General features: G+C 33.3%; 2 protein-coding genes across 4 annotated transcripts in view; one reads left to right on the forward strand and one right to left on the reverse strand.

Annotated features, from left to right (window-relative positions):
* Nucleotides 1-20479, forward strand: part of LOC123688953 (disks large 1 tumor suppressor protein) — a 742726-nt gene that overhangs the window by 109491 nt on the left and 612756 nt on the right. Inside the window, exon 1 of one of the 2 annotated variants that reach the window (XM_045627722.1) lies at nt 18636-18681. The exons of the other annotated variant lie outside the window; for it this stretch is intronic. Within the exon in view, the coding sequence (XP_045483678.1) occupies nt 18651-18681 (31 nt within the window). The 5' untranslated portion in view covers nt 18636-18650. Of the gene's footprint in view, nt 1-18635; nt 18682-20479 lie in introns of those variants that run through there. 2 annotated transcript variants of the gene reach the window in all.
* LOC123688957 lies at nt 14131-15725 on the reverse strand. Of its 2 annotated transcripts, XM_045627731.1 has the most exons (3): nt 14867-15725; nt 14444-14779; nt 14131-14345 (listed from the first exon to the last, which is right to left on the reverse strand). In XM_045627731.1, the coding sequence occupies exons 1-3, from the start codon at nt 15710-15712 to the stop codon at nt 14319-14321; spliced, it is 1209 nt and encodes a 402-aa protein (XP_045483687.1). In that variant the 5' UTR covers nt 15713-15725; the 3' UTR covers nt 14131-14318. The 2 variants fall into 2 exon arrangements, 1 of the variants encoding a protein (XP_045483687.1); XR_006750136.1 differs by having other exon boundaries at nt 14131-14362; nt 14444-15725.

Here is a 20479-nt window from a genome sequence, read left to right on the forward strand (position 1 = left end):
AGAATGTGGAGCGTATAGTCTTTCCAGGAGCGAAGGACTAAGAAGAATGTTTTTTTTCAATTTCATAAAGCCTTTCATTTCAATGATTTGAATATTCTTCGAAGTGGGCGGGAATAAAAAAAAATTGCAAATTTTTTTTTTTTAATTTTTCTCCTACAACTCAACAATTCCATAACGCGCGTTTCCGACGCCACGATCCAGCTTGACCGCGGGCGTCTTGGCGGATTGATTGCGATCGTGCAAAGTGGCGAGACTGAAGGGGCGAGGGCGCTGCGTCGGAGGATTCCGAGCGCTCTGACGGACCGGCACGACCGATTTTCGAGAGGCTGCAACTCCCAGTCGCGTTTGACGTCGCGACGCGTGATAGCCTTACCGGCGGACATCGGTGCGGTGTACCTGTTGAGGTATAGTTGTCGAGCGTGCGTGGGTTCGAGCCCGGCGGTCGCTTTTATTGTTGTTACTTTTGTTAAAGTTGTGAGGTTTTTTTGTGACGAAGGATTTTGAGGAGGTTTGAAAGATTTACGTTGTGAGGATTTTGTGAGTATTTTTTTGGTGTGGTTTTTGATGTGTTTTTTGAGGGTAAAATTGTTCAAGCAGTTGATATCCTTCAAGTGAGTGAAATCTAAAAATTTCGCCAAAAAAATTGATGAAAGGATTAAACAAAATATTGAATCGACATGTTTTGAACCAAGCTCTGACTTAGTAAAAAAATTGAGCAAAGGGAAGCATATTATGAAAAAACACATAGGAAACAAAACATTGTTAAATGAGTGACCATTCATACTAATTTAGGAGAATGGCCTACCAAATAATAGATTGAAATGATAAAGGAAGTTGAAAACATAGAAGAATACCTAAATATAACGAAAACTACAAATTTATACACTAATACTGACAATTTTCATAAACATTTTGTGAACTGTCTCTTCCCACTCATGTGAAGCGACTCAATTAAAATTTTTCCAAAGGTGACTAAGATGATACAATAATTTATGATGACCCTGTATTATTATCTATGAGACTCCCCCATGATAAGTTATTGATTAGAAATGCTCGTGAAATTTCGAAAAAAGTTCTGAAAAATGTAAATTTCATCACTATAAAAAAAATTTTCATTGATGATATATCGTTGAATTTAGGATATAGGTACTTATTACCGCGATTTGGTTGTTTATATCGATTGGGCTATCTCTACAATGTATGTAAACATTCTATGCCAATGAAGTGGTTAATATAATCATTATTACAATGTCAGCTTTTCTAAACTATCAACTTATGGTTTTAACTTATCAAAACAACATGCGCATCCCCTAATAGTTTAATTGATTTTTATTATACTTTCGTGTGAATTTCTATTTTAGCTAATAAGATAGCTTTGTTTGGAAAGTTGAAATTCTTTTCATAATTTATTATTGTTCTAAATTTGAAAAGGTCCTTGAGCAATACATTCCACTGTTTGTTATCAAACGATACCACTATACTGAGGTTAGGACCTGGGTCCATTTTGGGTATATTTCATACTGAAAGAGCTGAATACTGAAAATACAAGGCGGATGGTCGATGTAATTCCATACCACCCCCATTTTGCCAAACTCAGTCTGTGAAAGAAGATACCATCGGAAACACCGACCCTTAGATTACAGGATGTTCTGACCTTAATATCCGGGAATTCCTATCGAATTCCTTCGTTTTGGGAGTCTTTGTCGTACACTTGACCCTTGGCAACTTGTAATGATATGATGAAGGATGTTCGAATTCTTTTCGAACCACTGAGCAATGTCAACGTATAACTATACGGGATTTACAAGATGGATTTCATTGATCAGTAGGCATGATGGTGTATGATGGACTTTAGGTTTTGAAAAATTGAATTTTGAAATTAAAATTCCAAATGATTGTCGATTTCATTTTTTTAATGCATTGATATAAAGTTGAAACTATAGATGTATCCACAAAGTTGTATGTCAAGTTTTTATTTCCATCAAAACTTCAATAATAATGCAGGAAATCTATTCTGAACTAGAACAATGTCACTTCCAATTGCTGTTGACTCGGTGATTCGATTATTTGACAGTTAGTATAATTATTGCTGCAAATCCCAAAGAACGCTCAGTCGAGATTTCGAAGGATGACGAACCAAATATTAGAAAAATTTATGTTATCGAGAACATGAAAAGTTAATGCTATAAATTATGAAGACATATTCAAAAAAACACGCTTGTTAGTTTAAGTATAACACCCTTTTCAGTTTAGGTTTAATAAAATAATGATCATAATAATAATGGTTTATTCTGTAAGCCACAGGGTATCTATAACAACAAATAAGTTGGATTTTGCAATATACTTGCTAACCTCTTTTTGAGCATTTGTTCTCCGAACGCAATATCTTTTAGTCAACATTTCTGCCGCATTTTGAGCATGGAATGGCTTCAAATCATAATGGGCAACTACTAGGGGTTTCGTATATTTGATCGTTCGAAATTTTGTGCTCCTTTCAATTTCAAAACTGCACTCGTACTTAAAACAACAATATAAAGCATTTTTCGGAACTTTGTGTTGATCGCATCACTAGACACATCAAATATTCAAGAAAATTATCGAAAAAAAATTGAAAAAATTAAAAAGTTACAACATTTAATCCTTTTTCCTTCACAATATAATATATCTTCATGATATATTCGGTTTTTGTTTTGAAATAAATTTTCCAATACTGACGAAATATTAATAAACTACCAAAAAAATTCTATATACTAAAACTGTACAAATAGAGTAAACGGTTAACAAATTGAATAACTGAATCAACATAAGGACAGACGTGCGTTTCGGAATTTTTGTATTTAATAATACAATTTCTCTTCATCGGTACCTTACCTATATAGTTTAAAAACTTCGTGAATTCACTACCAATTTTTTCATATTTGTATTGAAAAACCTTCACCAAGTAGACTCAATTAACTTCCATAAGAAAAATTAAACTCAAAATTTCTGTTATTACGTACATAAGAAATATAATTTCAAGTGCAAAATTTCTATGTGAGGAGATCATCAGCTCCATAGATAATACAAGAAGAATGATAGAAAATGAAAAACTAAGTACTAAATATTTCTGCAGTGAATACCTACAGATGAGGTCGGGTTGAACAATATTTCAGCAAAATTTTGTAAGCGTGAGCGTATAAAACTCGAGAAGAATATCGAAAAAAATTGTCCAATATTTCTGTAAACTGGTTGAAATTTTCGGTGTCCATATTAAATCACAATTCAAATCTCAGTATTCTTTTCCCAATATTTCCTTTCACATTACACTTCGTACTAATTTCAAAAGAATCTGTATTGTGAGAAAACTAATCCACATTTGAGAGTTGCGAGCTAATAGAGATTGTAAACGATGCAATCCTCACAGGGAAAGAGATAATACCGCCAATTCCTGGCAAAAACAACCTGAGCACTTGCAACAAAACTGTTTGCGGGTTATTGTCGAATCCTAGGAGCCCTATCGTGGACTCCAGTCTCCTCGCTCGCTGCTTAACTGCCTCCCCAAGAGCACGAACCAGATATATATCAATTTTATTGAACATTTAATTCCCGATATGGAGATTGAACGCGCCAGCGTCGAGGCAACTTGTCGGCAACGCACCTCAGACTTGCTGCGTCCCCAGGTGATTATCTCTAATTATCCTCCAAGGCAAATGCGATCCAACGTCGTCGTTTTCATATTATGGCCAGTGGCGGCTCCATACCAGATGTAGAAGTCTGAGAAATCAGCTTTGAGAAGCGCTTTTATTATTACAAAACAAAACAATATAGGGTCTTTCAAATTGCGAAATTACCAAAAAAAATTTGAATTGAAATTTTATTCATTTCTGAAGTACAATGTTTGCCACACGATAAACATATCACTAGAGGTGGTCATATGACCACCTCTCGCACTAGCCGATTTTTTTCATCAAAATTTCCGATCAAAATCCTTATACAGGGTGTTTCAAATTAAGTCGGCACCATTGCTAACTCCGTTATTATTGATGCCACGATGTCGGTTAAATGGGCAAACTAGTAGCATTTTTAGTGGTCTTATCGATGAAAGAAAAGGAAAAAGTACGATTTCCAAGGGTATATAAATATCAAAAAGATGTCTTCTCGATAACGAAAATGGCGAAAACAAAACAAAAATTGACAGTCGCGTTGTCAAAATATTTCATAAAATGATATTTTATTCAATTTGTGAATCAATAGTGTCAATAGAAGGGCTCAAATATGTGTTCAATAAGAAGGCGGTGTTTTTGACCATTTACTCGATATTTCATAGCCCTTTATCAAATCCGTTTGTTATAAAAGTTTCCTATTAATACAAATGTCTTATTTTCACCTTTACGAAAAAAAATCAAACGACTGTCAATTTTTGTTTTCGGCCTCGAGAAGACTACTGAAAATGCTACTAGTTTGCCCGTTTAACCGACATCGTAGCATCAATATTAACGGAGTTAGCAATGGTGCCGACTTAATTTGAAACACCCTTTATAGATGAGGCTCTATCTCACCAATAACTGAAATAATTTCTGCTTTCAATGATGCATCAACGTTTCGAGTATTTCCCTTGAAGATCTGTTCTTTCACATGGCTCCAGATGAAGTCGTTTTCTTCTTCTTAATATTGCCCATCCATTACCCGATATTAGAGATCATTCTGGCTATTTGTTCATCACTGCGCGGAAGAGTCCAACTGTTCTCATCGAAAACGAAACTCTCAATTTCCTGAGCCACGAAATTCTAAGTAGCCTAACGGTATCAGACACAGGATTCTGAAGGCCAATTGACGTCACTAAATCTTTAAATTGCAAGGTTCCCTAGCTGCATGACAGGTAGTCCCATATTGATGGAACCACTTGTCCTCAGTATCAATATCTTCCAGTTTTGGCCTTGAAAAAATTGTTGGGATATCTGATACCGTCGAGGGTTATGACTCCTACAGTATTTTGAAAAAAGTACGGACCAATCACACCACCAGACCACAATGAACACAATATTTGCTATTTATCAGTGACTTTGTGGATACGTTGTCACCTCTTGGATAATGTGAAGATTTTACTATCCCCAAATATGTCAGTTTTGTTAATTGCATATTTCACCTATCTTGAAATGTGTTTCACCCGTAAAAAATTTTTTTTTTGGAAAATCGTCGTTTTGTTCCAGTGTCCAATTGTCAAAGTCCTGAAGCTTGAGATGATCTTCTGGCAGCATTTCTTGTGTCAATTGATCTTTTTAGGCTCTCAACGCTTAATATTTGTCAATTATAAGCCATACAGATGACTCAGAAAGTACCAAGCTTTGGAAACGTCAAGAAATTGAGGTGTGAGGGTCAGCTACAATACTATCACTGACAGCGTAAATATTTCCTTCTGAAGGATTGTCTCGAGCGTACTCACATCTTTCTCATATTGTAATGAACAAATTCATTGAAATTTTCGCAAAATATTACCAATTTGTTGGACGATTTGTTCGACCATTTTTTATACTCTTCTTACAATTTCCGGTTACCTTCTGCTCTTCGATTATTTATTTGGAAAGTTTTTTTTGTTCCTTGAGCAACTACAATTTTTATACTAAAAAATCAAACTTCTTCAATTCTCGTTTCAAATCCTTCATCACAAAATTAAGACATCAAGTTTAACAATAGATGTTACTTTCAAAATGAGTTGCTTCGATTGCAAAGTTTTGAAATCACTTACTAATAAAACGAATGAACTTAATACTACTAATAATCACTACTGTCTGACGAGTATTGAGCAGTAGTTTATAAAAGACAAGGGAAGTGTCTGAATATTCCCAGGAACGAATAAAACAGAAGAAGGCCGTCAGTGGTCGCAGACATCGCTGAATCCTAGCACCGCCACTGTTTATATGGGGAACAGAAGAGGTGTGGAAGATTCAGAATTGCCCACTTTTTCGAATACGCCACTGCTGATGATGGGATTTCGAGTTAGCTTTGTGGATTATTGATGGATAAAGTTTTCCCCGAGCCTTTCTTTCACCGATTTATTTCGTTACGTTGCAGGCTTTCAATCTGCCGAATCTGCCTCTTATGGTTGCAGCTTTATATGTATTTTCGACATTCGCTCTTCACTTGGTTATTGACGACCTTTTTTTGAGAGCAGCGCGATTGTTTAGAGAGTTCGGATTGTGAATTATTAGTTTTTGGGTTCTCGGTATTCGTGAATAATGGACTAGAATATATGAATTGACTTCGTTCAGAATTTATCATCAGAACTCTTGCATAAAGCTTTTAATATTGCTGTGAGGGCTCAAGCACTATGACATTCATTTCTCACTCGTGAATCATCGAGCCATATTTTCGCATATTAAAATTCCACGAGACAACTGAGATTTTGTGAAAAGTTTCAGATAATAAAGGGTGTTTTTTTCGGGGTATATAACTTTAAGTTGGAATTACTGTTCAAGATGGCGACCGATTTAACAGCTGTCAAGTGATTTATTCTCAGTTTGGTTTGGCAATTCATCAAATTCAGCCAAACAATCATCAAGTAAGGCGTAGATTTGTCGAATGGGCCAAAAATGAGATTGCCGTTATTACCGATTTTCATAAGCGAATTTTGTTTAGCGATGAAGCGCACTTCTGGTTGAATGGCTACAAACAAAACTGCAGCATTTGAAGTGAAGCTAATCCTCGAGTGTATTTCGAAACACCGTTACATCCAGAAAAACTGACTGTTTAGTGCGCTTTATGGGCTGGTGGAATCATTGGTCCGTAGTTCTTCAAAAACGATGATGGCCAGAACGTTACAGTCAATAGTGATCGGTATAGAGCCATGATTACTAACTTTTTCATTCCTGAATTGAACAACCATGATGTCCAGGAGCTGTGGTTCCAACAAGACGGCGCAACATGTCACACAGCTCGTGCCACAATCGATTTATTGAAAGAAACGTTTGGTGACCGCCTAATTTCACGTTTTGGACCTGTGAATTGGCCTCCAAGATCTTGTGATTTAACACCGCTAGACTACTTTTTGTGGGGCTATGTAAAGTCATTGGTCTATGCGGATAAGCCACAAACTCTTGACCATTTGGAAGACAACATTCGCCGTATTATTGCCGATATACGACCACAAATGTTAGAAAAAGTCATCGAAAATTGAAAGTCCAGATTGGACTACATCCGAGCCAGCCGTGGCGGTCATATATCAGAAATCATATTCAAAATGTAATGCCACAAGATTATCTTGCGGATGGATAAAATTCATGTCAATCGCATAATCCATCTTTGTTTTATTGCAATTTAAAGTTCTATAGCTCTAAAAAAAAACACCCTTTATATAATGTCTGGAAATCGATTTGAATAATGAAGTCGAGTTCTGTTTCGCAGCTAGAAATTCAAGAAATTGCTAATATAGCAATTTCTTCATGATAAAAAACACTATACGAACGAGTATCACCTCAATATGAAATTAGTTGATAACAGATAGAAACCCCTCATAAGATTTTCAAATGAAAAAGATCTAACTTGAATGCCAAACAATTTTCGTGCTTAAATTTATACATGATCAAATACCTTGGGAGCAGAACCTTTTGATCTTTTTTGTTAACTTATTATTGAAAATTTCAATGAAACAAGGCTAAGAATTTCAAACCATTGTTGAAAACTTAAGGAGAATATTAAGGAATTTCATAATATACTAAAAACTGATATTATATTCTGAAAGAAAAATATAAAAATCGAATTATTGCCATTGATTAGATTTGATATTCTTTTCCCTTGTCGAACATCAAATTTGAATACCTACTTTGCTCTATTATCTCTTGTCTGAGGGCAGTGAATTTTCCAATAATCCCAAACTTTTATAGCGTCTTAAAATATTATTTCCATCAAAATTTTATGGATTATGGATTTCTGGGTACGTGATTCTTTGTAATTATTCTTGTAATCACGAATTCTTGTATCATTTTATATTTCAGAGGCAATAAGAGATTTGAAATTGTTTCTACCGTCAGTGGATTATTGTAGAACTTCAGCACCGATTGGAAGTTTTTTCTTTTGAATCCACAATATACTTAAAATACGAAATTATGTTCGTAACCGCTTGATTCAAACATATTTATATAAAACTGATGAAAAAACCAAAAATATGCCTAAATATAGTACTGCTCACACAACTAGCGTACCTATATGAACAAAATGAGTGTCCTCTCAATCGTTAACTCTTTGAAAGCTCACTTGAATTGTTCTCAAACAACATTAGCGAGGGTCTACATTTGATTCAGCAACTATGAAATTATATCAACAGAGAACATCTTTCCACATCCAGGTAGGCTTGTTGATTTTAATCACATCACATTATATTCATGAAACTAAATATGATATCGTTTCACGTTAAAAGCTCGATAAGTCAATTTGGGAACTGATAATTTGATTTGAATATCTAGTGTGGTTCGATTTCGTTAGAGTACGTTGTGGCATAAGTCAATTTTCGATAGAGGGGGAATAACGGGGATGTAGGCCACAATATACTGAAGAACTTGTTTTTTTTCCCGGAAATTTGATAAAGTTTTTGCTGGAATGAAAGCCTTTTTTGTTTCATCTTCAATAACATGTATGTTTCTGATATAGGGATTCTCGATATATTATGAACATAAACAACTGAATGCATCATTAAAAACTTCACGCATCAGTTGATAGCGATCGCTTGTTATTGCTGTTGTAATGCTGAACAAAAATATGACTACAGTTGGGCGTAGGTATTGGAAAGCTCTCTATGTGTTTAGCTCGTTAGTTATTCACATAATTGCATTTTTCGAATATAAGTGAGAAGTTCTTATGAGGTGAATCTTTGTCGAGAATTGAAGGTGATATTTCATGTGAACAAAAAAACTTGCAGCTTAAAAGGTACACGTTTCGAAAAATGACGAAATACATTTTTATTTTTCCAATAATTTTGACTCTATGGTGGCAATGGTGGCGTGAATATTGGCTTTCAATGCAGGAAAAACCGCTATTTATAAATGTGGGAATAACTGTCTGTTACTTCTGTAAAACACAGAAAGAAAATAAAATTCGATGTTTTCATAACTATATTTGACATATCAAGAATTGTAATGAATTATTCGTAATTGAAAATTGTATTGGTTTATGGATTTCTCAACAATATCAACGAAAAATTAATTAAAATTCATGAAATGTAAAATTTAGTTATCCAAACATCGAATTTTATTTTCTTTCTGTGTTTTACGGAAGTAACAGACAGTTATTCCCACAGTAATAAATAGCGGTTTTTCCTCATTTGAAGTTCTTCCCCGATAACTCTTGAAGTATTCATTTTAGGTATAGGGTTTGCTGAAGTAACCCCCACTATTTTTGTACGTAGAATCGACTGAAATAATAAAAAATATAGGTTCTAATTTGAAAATCTTGAGTTTTGATGTATTTGAGTTCATGATCCTCTTATAAAACCCTGTACATTTTTGGTCCAAGCCGAAAACAGTCTTATAATACTACATATTTGCGGAATCGAAAAAAAATCGAAAAAGGCTTTTTCTGCTGAAATATTCAAAAAAATGTGAGTCCTCATCGCCACCTTTTTTTTCATAAGAATCCCAATAACTCATGAACCGTTGAATTTTTACCCAAGGTATTGCATATTGCCGAAATTGCCATCAAAAAAGCCATCTAATGATGCAATAATATACTGGGTGTGCCATTTGAAATAAGGAAGTAGTAGTCTGTTTCCGGTATAACCGGAAGTTGTAGAGATCTGAAAATATTTTAGGGAGAAAGATCATTGTCTCAAATCCCAATATGCAAATTTTCATCTCAAAATTATGATTAGTTTTCCAGAAATGTTTAATAGGCCATCGAGTTTGGGACACCCTGTATATAAAATATAACTACATACCCACGTAGGTACTTTATAGATATCAGAGACATGAATATAAAAATACAGATTAAATTGACACATTAATTTGACAAAAATCCATTCACTGTGTTATTGTTAATTTCAAAGATTGATGTAATTGGTTCAATTCCATTCTCTTCTTTTACTTAGTTTCTTCATTCTCCGAGTGAAATACTGAAGGACGCTATATACAGGTGGTAATTCAATTCATACAAGATTTTACGATTGTTCCTCATCGAATTTAAGTCCATTTGAACTCGAGTCAGGTGTATTGTTTGTTCGGAGTTGTTCAGATATTTCCAATTTCTCGGAACTGGTAAAACTGTTGCAGGCTTCCGCCAACTCGTGTTTACAAATGCTATCCTCTTATTCATTTAAGCTCCGAAATAAGCAATATGCTTTTCAAGATTATTATTTTCAGAATAATGAAGGTATTGTTTCATTATTTCTACTAATTAAGTTTTGAAACAATGAGTTGAATGGAATTGATTTTCATTAAGTCTATATTTCTTAGAATTATCAAAAGAAAAATTGGAAATGAACTGACGAGATATCTAATTTAGAATTCTTCACATAAATCTGATATTATTATATCAAATATCCATAACCAATTATTAACTTATTACAAACTGAGATGCCGTGGAGACATAGAATCATATCTGCGGCTAGAAAACTGCGTTGAAAATATAGGGTGTCCCATTCAAGAAAAACCATTTTTCCACTATATCTCTGAATCGGTGATTAATTTCTATGATCTATTATGAGTACCATATAAACCATAAAAATTAGAAAATGGTTTTTGAATTTTTTCGAATATTACGAAAAGAAACCAATATATAGCGGAATATTTGAAACGGCCTTTTTTCAGAAACGCCCTGTAACTCGATAACGAAATATCGGGTGTCCTTGAAGATCTCTAAGTCTTATGGTTCTCGAGATACTTTCAGTGAGCATCGGTTTTTAGACACCCTGTACATATGATATTATTATAAGCTTCATGCAAAATTTTGTATTAATTGTGTTATCAATAAAAAAATTGAAGCAGAATATGGAACAGAAATCAGTAGTGCACTGACTTTAGCTTTTGAACTTCATTAATGCACCAACTGCTCACTTGGAAACCTACCAATTTATAGTGTGGTCTCAAAGCGCGCAAATTACTAGCGCTCCAGAGCTACCTCAGTTGATTGAACTCATAGCTGTACAGTGCATCCCATTTTGGGTGATACAGCCAGGTTTCTCGCTTGTTATTTATGATAGAGCCTTGCGGTTTTCACGTTCCTGTCCTACTTTTTTGTGAAACGCAAGTTGGTCTTATCAGATTTTGCGAAACTGTTTCCGTTCAAAAGATACAGGGTGATTTTGGAAATTGATACTTTTCGGACCCCTCCTTTATCTCCGAAGTTATTAGAAATAATGCTGAGGTAAAAACTACGTCTGAATCAGAATTCTGCGTAGAATCCAGTGGCGTACTCAATATTTTTTTTCGGGGTATGGTTTTGAAGATTCAACACAAACCTATATTTTTTTTAATGGAACACCATGTATATCATTACTTCGTTGAATTCGTCATTTTTTTTCCTTCAAAATGGTATATGATACTATGTAGGTAGGATGTTCAGAAATGTTGAAAAAACATAAAAATAATGATGATTTTTTGTTAATGGGCAATGGATTTCCCATATAAAAAAAAGAATCAATAATAATAACAATAATTTATATCGATGACAGCTAGATCAGATTGGTTTTTTCCCTCCAATGCCTACTTGATAAAACAATGCTCCCAAATGCATAGTAGCCATAATAACAACAAGGATGTTTGTGTCATCAATGACCTACTACTTTTAAAAATCGAAAGTAATAATCCTCTTATTGAAACATAGAAAATTCATGGCCCATTCACAAAAAATCATCATCATTTGATGTTTTAGTGTTTTTTTAACATTTCTGAACATCCTACCTACATAGTATCATATATCATTTTGAAGGGAAAAAAATAACAAATTCAACGAAGTAATGATATACATGGTGTTCCATTAAAAAAAATATAGGTTTGTGTTGAATCTTCAAAACCAAACCCCGAAGAAAAAAATTGAGTACGCCACTGGATTCTACGCAAAATTCTGATTCAGACGTAGTTTTTACCTCAGCATTATTTCTACTAACTTCGGAGATAAAGGTGGGGTCCGAAAAGTATCAATTTCCAAAATCGCCCTGTATCTCTTGAACGAAAACAGTTATGCAAAATCTGATTAGACCAACTTGAGTTTCACGAAAAAGTAGGACCGGAACGTGAAAACCGCAAGGCTCTATCTTAAATAACAAGCGAGAAACCTGGCAGTCTCACCCAAAATGAGATGCACTGAACATATGATGATCGTTATAAGCTTCATGCAAAATTTTGTATTAATTGCGTTATCACAGAAAAAAATTGCTGCAGAATATGGAACAAAAATCAGTAGTGCACAGACTTCAGCTTTTGAACGTTCATTAATGCACCAACTGCCCACTAGGAAACCTACCAATTTACAGTGTGGTCTCCAAGAGCGCAAATGACTAGCGCCCCAGAGCTACTTCAGTTGATTAAACTCATAGCTGTACAAATTTTCGTACAACCCCTATTTTCAACAATACGGCGGACCTGAGTTCGAAATCGAGAAATTCGATATTTTCTCCACAATTAGCTCAACGATAAGAAACATTCGTTCGACCTAATTGGAATTTAGTCCAATGTTTCCGGGAAACCGCTCAGAGTTGCTCCGAAACAGGAAAAGATCCTAATCAAACAAACAGGGTGAAATAAATTTTCGCAAATAGTCCAAGAAAATGGCCAATGAAATACGAATTTTGAGGTTAAAACTTGAATTTTCGATATAAGTTACTTTGAAGCATCTTAAAACGAACTGTGAAAGGTTTTTTTAAATTCACCCCCGGGAAGGGGTGAAAAAAAATAAAAATAGGGGTTTTTTTGAAATTTTGGGGAAATGGTAAGTGTTAGAAAAAAAAGTTTCGAATAAAAGTTGTAGAGCGTAAAATTTTACATAAAAATGTTCCCACAACTTTTTTTCCTAAAATTGAAATTAACTGAGATATGGTAGCTAGAAGCTAGGGGATGATAACAGGAACTTTAAAAAATCATAAGTTGTTGAAAAATTGAAAAAACTCATAATTTTTTTTTTTAAATTACTTATATGATTATAAACTTTAATTCTAGAGGAAAATTTTTTTTTTTAATTGTTTATAAAAAAGTTATAACAATTTAAAATTTTTATTTTCAAATTAAATCAACTTTAACTGATGAAAATATATATATATTTTTTTTAATAGATTAATATTTTAAGAAATTGACCATACGCGTTGAAATTTAATTTTTACCTGTTCTTTTCAAGCAGATATAAAATAATTTACCTGGTGAAAGATATTGTGTGGCGGCCATTTGCTTTCACTACCGACTTCGGTACCTCATGCGCATGCGTCAGTTGTTCTCAATGCGCCAGTTGTTCTCTGTGTGTTTACAATATTCTCCATTTGTTTTGAGTGAATTGATTAGTGCTGTTAATTTGGAAAAGGTAATTATTTAAGTGATGTTCAATTTTATATTGAGAAACCGCATGGTCAAAACATAAACACATGCTTTTTATTTACTTTGTTATAAAAATCACCATCAATCATTTTATATTATTTAATTTTTTAAATACTATTGTTGAAGTATCTACCTAGATTAGTTGATAATGAATTAATTTTGTACTTTTCTTGTTTATATAGGTTGAAATTTCAACATGGATCAACAAGCATTATGCAGTATTTGTGACACAGTTTTGATCAATGACACCGACACTGTTGTTTCAGTGAAAGAGAGAGGATTAAAAAAGTTGATTGAGAAAAGCATTGAGAAGGAAGACAGAAAAAGAAGACAGAAAAAAAATTACTTATATGATTATAAACTTTAATTCTAGAGAAAAATTTTTTTTTTTTTATTGTTTATAAAAAAGTTATAACAATTTGAAATTTTTATTTTCAAATTAAATCAACTTTAACTGATGAAAATATATTTTTTTTTTAATAGATTACAAAATTGTATTACAATTAAAAAAATTTGAAGAAACTTCCTAAGAGTAATTGATTCTCTAATTATATAATAAATAAAAAAATATAGATTTTGCAATTCCAAAAATTATATTGAAATTTTTCAAAGTTAATATAAATTTCATCAAGTGGATTGCTGTCTCTAACAGTTGAGCTTCCTTCGTTTTCTTCTTCAGTAGGTGTTTCTTCGTCTTTATCGTTAGCTTTTGTATGTGTCTCATATTCACTATCTTCATTGGTATCAACGCCTGCATTTATACTGTTATTGCATGTATCACCATGACAAAACTTGCATAATTCATTACATTTGAGAGAACTTTTTCTACAACTACATCTTGCTGATGCACAATTGGTTCTACAACCACAAAAAATCTGTGAAGAATACAAGAAAAAAATTATCGTCCATAGCGTAAAAATTAACTAAAGAAGAATTTTATTTGATTGATATTATACCTTTTGTGTGGATACTTTTGAACGAGTGTTTTTAACAGTTTTACGTCCTGTACATATAGCTTCATTTTCTTGTTCTCCGTCTTTGACAGTAGTTTCTTCTTCACCATCATTTTCATCCTCATAAACATTTCCATCATCATCATTTTCATCATCACTATCATCTCTTTCTTCATCTTCTTTATCTTCATTTTCATCATCCTCAAGATTAAACGATCTTGCAGAAGCGTTATCACAGCTTTGGCCTTGGCAACTTTTACAAAATTTATTGCATTTTAAACCACTTTTTTTGCAACCACATCGAGCTGATAAACAATTCGTTTTACAGCTACAAGAAACCTGTTAAAATAAAATGCAAAATGAATAATTTATTATTACTATTGGATAACACTAAAATAAGATAAGTTGGTGTGAATTGTAACTTACTTTATCTATTAACTCCTTTGGTGCTGGTTCCGCGTTTGACATGATAGGTATCATCACATTAGAAATATCGAATGTTTTATAATAGATCATTGGTTCCTTACCTCGATGATGAGATATGAAGATATCATCTTTATATTTTTCTTTCAACATTCGAAATAAAACAAAGTTACTCAAGGGATCATCTCCCATGATATCTTTTAGTTCCCGCAAACTAAATGTATACTGACAGCTTTCTTCAATGTGTTTGCAAATTTGATTAAAAATCCTAGCTGTTTGTTCTTTAAGGGTAGAGATTTTTGGTTCCTTCACGAGCTTATTAAAATTCACGTAGCATTTATGATGATAACTAGCTTTACAGTCAACTAGGTTGATGTCTTTAATGCGTTTAATCAATTCAGTACTAAACTCATCATTTTGCCTCCTGGCAATATCCAGTATCTGGTCTTGTGTGTACTTATTAGCTATCAAATGGACCCGTTTATGTTTGCGATCCAATGACATTTTACAAAAAAAACATAGATTTACAAAATCAAAATTCAAATTTGTTGAAGTTGACGCTGGTAGTATACTTGGTCCAACTACAGATGATGTAAAATGTGATGAAGATGGATCAGTAGATAATTTTGATTTTCTCTTAATTGAAGAGGTAGACATAGGATACGACTTCCTACATTTTTCATGAAAACTTACTTCAATCTTTCCGAGCCATAACTCGCTTTTTCTGTCTTCCTTCTCAATGCTTTTCTCAATCAACTTTTTTAATCCTCTCTCTTTCACTGAAACAACAGTGTCGGTGTCATTGATCAAAACTGTGTCACAAATACTGCATAATGCTTGTTGATCCATGTTGAAATTTCAACCTATATAAACAAGAAAAGTACAAAATTAATTCATTATCAACTAATCTAGGTAGATACTTCAACAATAGTATTTAAAAAATTAAATAATATAAAATGATAGATGGTGATTTTTATAACAAAGTAAATAAAAAGCATGTGTTTATGTTTTGACCATGCGGTTTCTCAATATAAAATTGAACATCACTTAAATAATTACCTTTTCCAAATTAACAGCACTAATCAATTCACTCAAAACAAATGGAGAATATTGTAAACACACAGAGATCAATTCACTCAAAAGAAATGGAGAATATTGTAAACACACAGAGAACAACTGGCGCATTGAGAACAACTGACGCATGCGCATGAGGTACCGAAGTCGGTAGTGAAAGCAAATGGCCGCCACACAATATCTTTAACCAGGTAAATTATTTTATATCTGCTTGAAAAGAACAGGTAAAAATTAAATTTCAACGCGTATGGTCAATTTCTTAAAATATTAATCTATTAAAAAAAATATATATATATTTTCATCAGTTAAAGTTGATTTAATTTGAAAATAAAAATTTTAAATTGTTATAACTTTTTTATAAACAATTAAAAAAAAAAATTTTTCTCTAGAATTAAAGTTTATAATCATATAAGTAATTTAAAAAAAAAAATTATGAGTTTTTTCAATTTTTCAACAACTTATGATTTTTTAAAGTTCCTGTTATCATCCCCTAGCTTCTAGCTACCATATCTCAGTTAATTTCAATTTTAGGAAAAAAAGTTGTGGGAACATTTTTATGTAAAATTTTACGCTCTACAACTTTTATTCGAAACTTTTTTTTCTAACACTTACCATTTCCCCAAAATTTCAAAAAAACCCCTTTTTTTATTTTTTTTCACCCCTTCCCGGGGGTGAATTTAAAAAAACCTTTCACAGTTCGTTTTTAGATGCTTCAAAGTAACTTATATCGAAAATTCAAGTTTTAACCTCAAAATTCGTATTTCATTGGCCATTTTCTTGGACTAAAAGATGGTTCGAAGTTCTAACAGGGGTACATCTTAGATATATGCTAGTTGGGAAAACCGAAATTTATGTTATTCGCTAAAAGTGGAATGAAATTCATCTGAAGAGATTAGGTTAATAGAGGAAAGGTCTATGCCTCAGTGTCAGGTTGAATGTGAGTTTGGAGGAAGTAATGTTATGACATGAATTTTAGGTAGTTATCTTTTAGAATATTCATTGAGGAATGGTGTTCATAAATTCAATTTTTTAATTGCGGACAGTCTGTTTTACTTTGACTGTATCCATAAAACATTCTGATGTTGTTTATTGCCATTTCAAAAAATGCACACTCTCTTATAGGCCTTCAACAGTAATTTTTTTCAAGAAATAGCGAAGAACTACTTGAGAAAACTATGGAAAACGTACACAAAATGAACGTAGAATAAAATAATATTTGAAATAAGCAAGATGATCTTGAAGATGACAGCAATTATTTACTAAATAGAAGGTAGACCAGAGCAAATTTCATTGCCAAAATTCGTTTGGATCTGTTTTCACTGAAATACTTTCTTCTTGAAACTTCTTTAGATGTGATGACTCAATCAACGTGAGATTTTGCAGGAAACTTGAAATTATAACCGTCATTTTCATCTCGATCGAATGTATCGAAGTTTAAATAACGATAAAAAATGAAAACAAAATTTCGAACGGCTTCATTTACGGAACCTCTAGTCGGATTTTGCCAATCTACAAACTTAACATAACATCGACATTCGAGATCTAAACTCACCTTTGAAATTTCAAGTTTATAGATTTTTCCAACCTATTCCTTATTAGTGAGTTGAACCTTAGTAGTTGGGATCAAAATACTTATATCTTGATGAAAAGAAATAGCACTCTGTTCGGGGAACGAGCCGCTGAAAATAAACACTTGTTCTCCTAAGTGTAGAATCCTGAAATCAATTCGATGGAATTCTAAACATCCACAGTGAGAAAATAGTTTTTCTTCGATACCTTCAATTCAAAGTTCAACTAAGTCTGCTTTGATATACACTTTCTATTTAAACATTAGGTAGATACCTTTCAATTTAACATGAAATCACTCATAATACAACAATAAGTCTGTAATAATTGAGTTCAATAGTAATTTACGTAACAAGTCCGGAAAATAGGGTTTTTTTGGACGAATAGACAAAATTCCAGGACGAGCGTAAGCGAGTCCTGTAAGTCTGTGAGTCCAAAAAAACCATTTTCGGGCGTGTTGCGTACAATATTTTTTCGGCAACCATGTAAAATAACACTATCGCTGCTGCTTTTCATATTTTATTGCGATTGCGATCAAAAAACATGCAAATTTTTGACAACTAATTTCATATGAACTGTCAGTCGTTATCTCGGTTGCTATGTATTCTATGATTCTTTTCCGGCCTAGTCCGGGAAGTACGTACTTTCCGGACTAGGCCGGGAAATGCTACTTTCTCAGAAAAAAAGCGTCCGGGAAGTGAGCACTTCCCGGACGGTCGCCGAAAAAAGTATTTAACTGAAATTATTTTTCTGACTTGTGTCTACGTTCTACAGGTTCCTGTTTTATCGATTGAAATATAATATAACACAAAAATCATTGAATACTTCACGTTCTATGATTGAATGTTTCTTTCACTGGAATAGAATAGTTTCGATAATTAATTATGTTGAAAATTGATACACACGTGACTCATTTATGTATTCTATGTGAATAATATTAAATTTTAAGCTTAAAATGGAGCACTACATATACCAGCATAGATTCCGATCTAATCATAGAAAGGCCCTTACGGAGCTATGACATTGCATTATTGTCAAGTTAATATTTCATGATTATTATGTCGAAAGTCAATAAGTTCAAACATACTTGAGTTTTTTCCTTTCTTAGTGTGAAGTTGAAGTGAAAGTGGTGGTGTCCAATGAATTGATGTACCCGAAGTTTGCTGTTTCTCTCGAAGGTATGTACCGAATAGAGAAATGAAAATAATAATTTTAACCTCGATTTTCGACGAATCCTAACTTTCAATGGACGACTCAATGTCGAAGTAAAATGATAGTTTTTGAAAATTGAATTTGATTCCAAGGGTCTAAAAACTCGGAGTTTCAATAGTAATATGAATAAGGAGAGAAATTGAAAATTTGTGGGGGTATTTTCATCTGTTCTATCACACCGCTCGAATGAAAATGAATTGGGTGATTCAGTCGAAAATTAGAAGGATACTTGATCTTCGGTTATACAATTTGTACTTTTTTATCAGGATATTTCGCTGTGTATCAGTTGAAATATTTGTAATTTGCGATTTTTGAGCTAATATTGTTTCTATTTGAAAAAAGATATACCAGGTGGCTCACCCCAGAGGCAGATCTCATTTTGAGGGAGTTGATAAAGATATTTTGGAAATATTTTGTATGGGGTAGTTGAGAGCACAATTTACAATTATTTTCGTATATACAGGGTGTTCGAAAACAAAGATAAAGACAAAGTTTCCTTTCGAATAAAGGTTATTCAGACTCGCTTCAGTGTTTACCAATGATTCATCCTGTATATAAAAAAAATTCGAAGATAATAAAAAGACGTTACACTCGATTCATACCATATCGTCTCTGTAGAGCAAAAAGGCACCAAGCGCTAAATAGACAATTGTGCAGGCGAGCAGAAATACTGATTTTTGAACTTATAATTATATAAATTCCAAAATTCAGTATTTCTGTATATTACGGTATATGGCGCAGGCTCCCTTTTTTTTGAGTTAAAAATTTCAGTATTTCTGATCTCATGGACAATTCTGTATACCGACAAAAACAAGCGTCGAAAAATAGGTACGTACTGCATCCTAGAAACCTCTGAAGATATTTACCGCATTAGTCTAGACCAAGGGTAAAAATTCCAGAATTCTACAATTCTGCCCTATATTTAGTGTGAATTTGGGTCTATCTGCGCCAATTATATTCTTAATCAAGCAAAAGTTGCCCAATTCGTTTCCAAAACTAATTGTGGTATTTTCATAATCATATGTCTTGTTTTTCTTAATTGTTTTGTCCTTGCTGTGGTGGGGAGGGGGTGCTGGGTGCTCTCTGGTTCACAAATCGCATATTATTTTTAGTTCTGCCATCTCGTTATTTCAATTTTCATTAACATTATGCAATATTAGTCTGGCTTCGTACATCATTGTGGGGTTGAGTTGAATAGCTTGCTAGACTTCGCCCTAGATGTCATGAATGCCAGGCATATTATAATCCTGCTTCTCTGAATTGAGACGTTATTCATTTATTTTATTTATTTATATATCTTATTTCTATGCTTCTACTTGCTTGTCGATGCACTATAGATTTCTAAATTGGCGAGTTGATTGTTCAAAATTCTGTGAAACGTAATGACGGCCATTTCAATTCTTCTTCTCCATGAATCAAAAAAGTAGCGATGAATTTTTGTTCTATAGAAGGAACCATTGAACAACCCACAATGGAATCGACCCTTACGAATTCCCAACCGAGAATAGATTGACCCCATTTCCTCTGCCGGTAATCAACGTATAGCCACATTTAATTAACAATGGCAACCGCTACGCAATTCTTGCCTTCCAGCGCTCTGGTCCAGAATTTGATAACAGAAACCGCCCCTGGCTGAATGAACACAATATGGATGCTGCGAATGTCGGTGTATATTTGAATTTCCTGCTGATGAACGGTATGATTGCCATTTATTCGGAATTTCCAACCTTCCAGTCCTTTCGGAGCTATCCCAGTCGAGAAGGC

Source organism: Harmonia axyridis, chromosome 1 (assembly GCF_914767665.1).
Source record: "Harmonia axyridis chromosome 1, icHarAxyr1.1, whole genome shotgun sequence".
NCBI classification, from domain to species: Eukaryota; Metazoa; Arthropoda; class Insecta; order Coleoptera; family Coccinellidae; genus Harmonia; species Harmonia axyridis.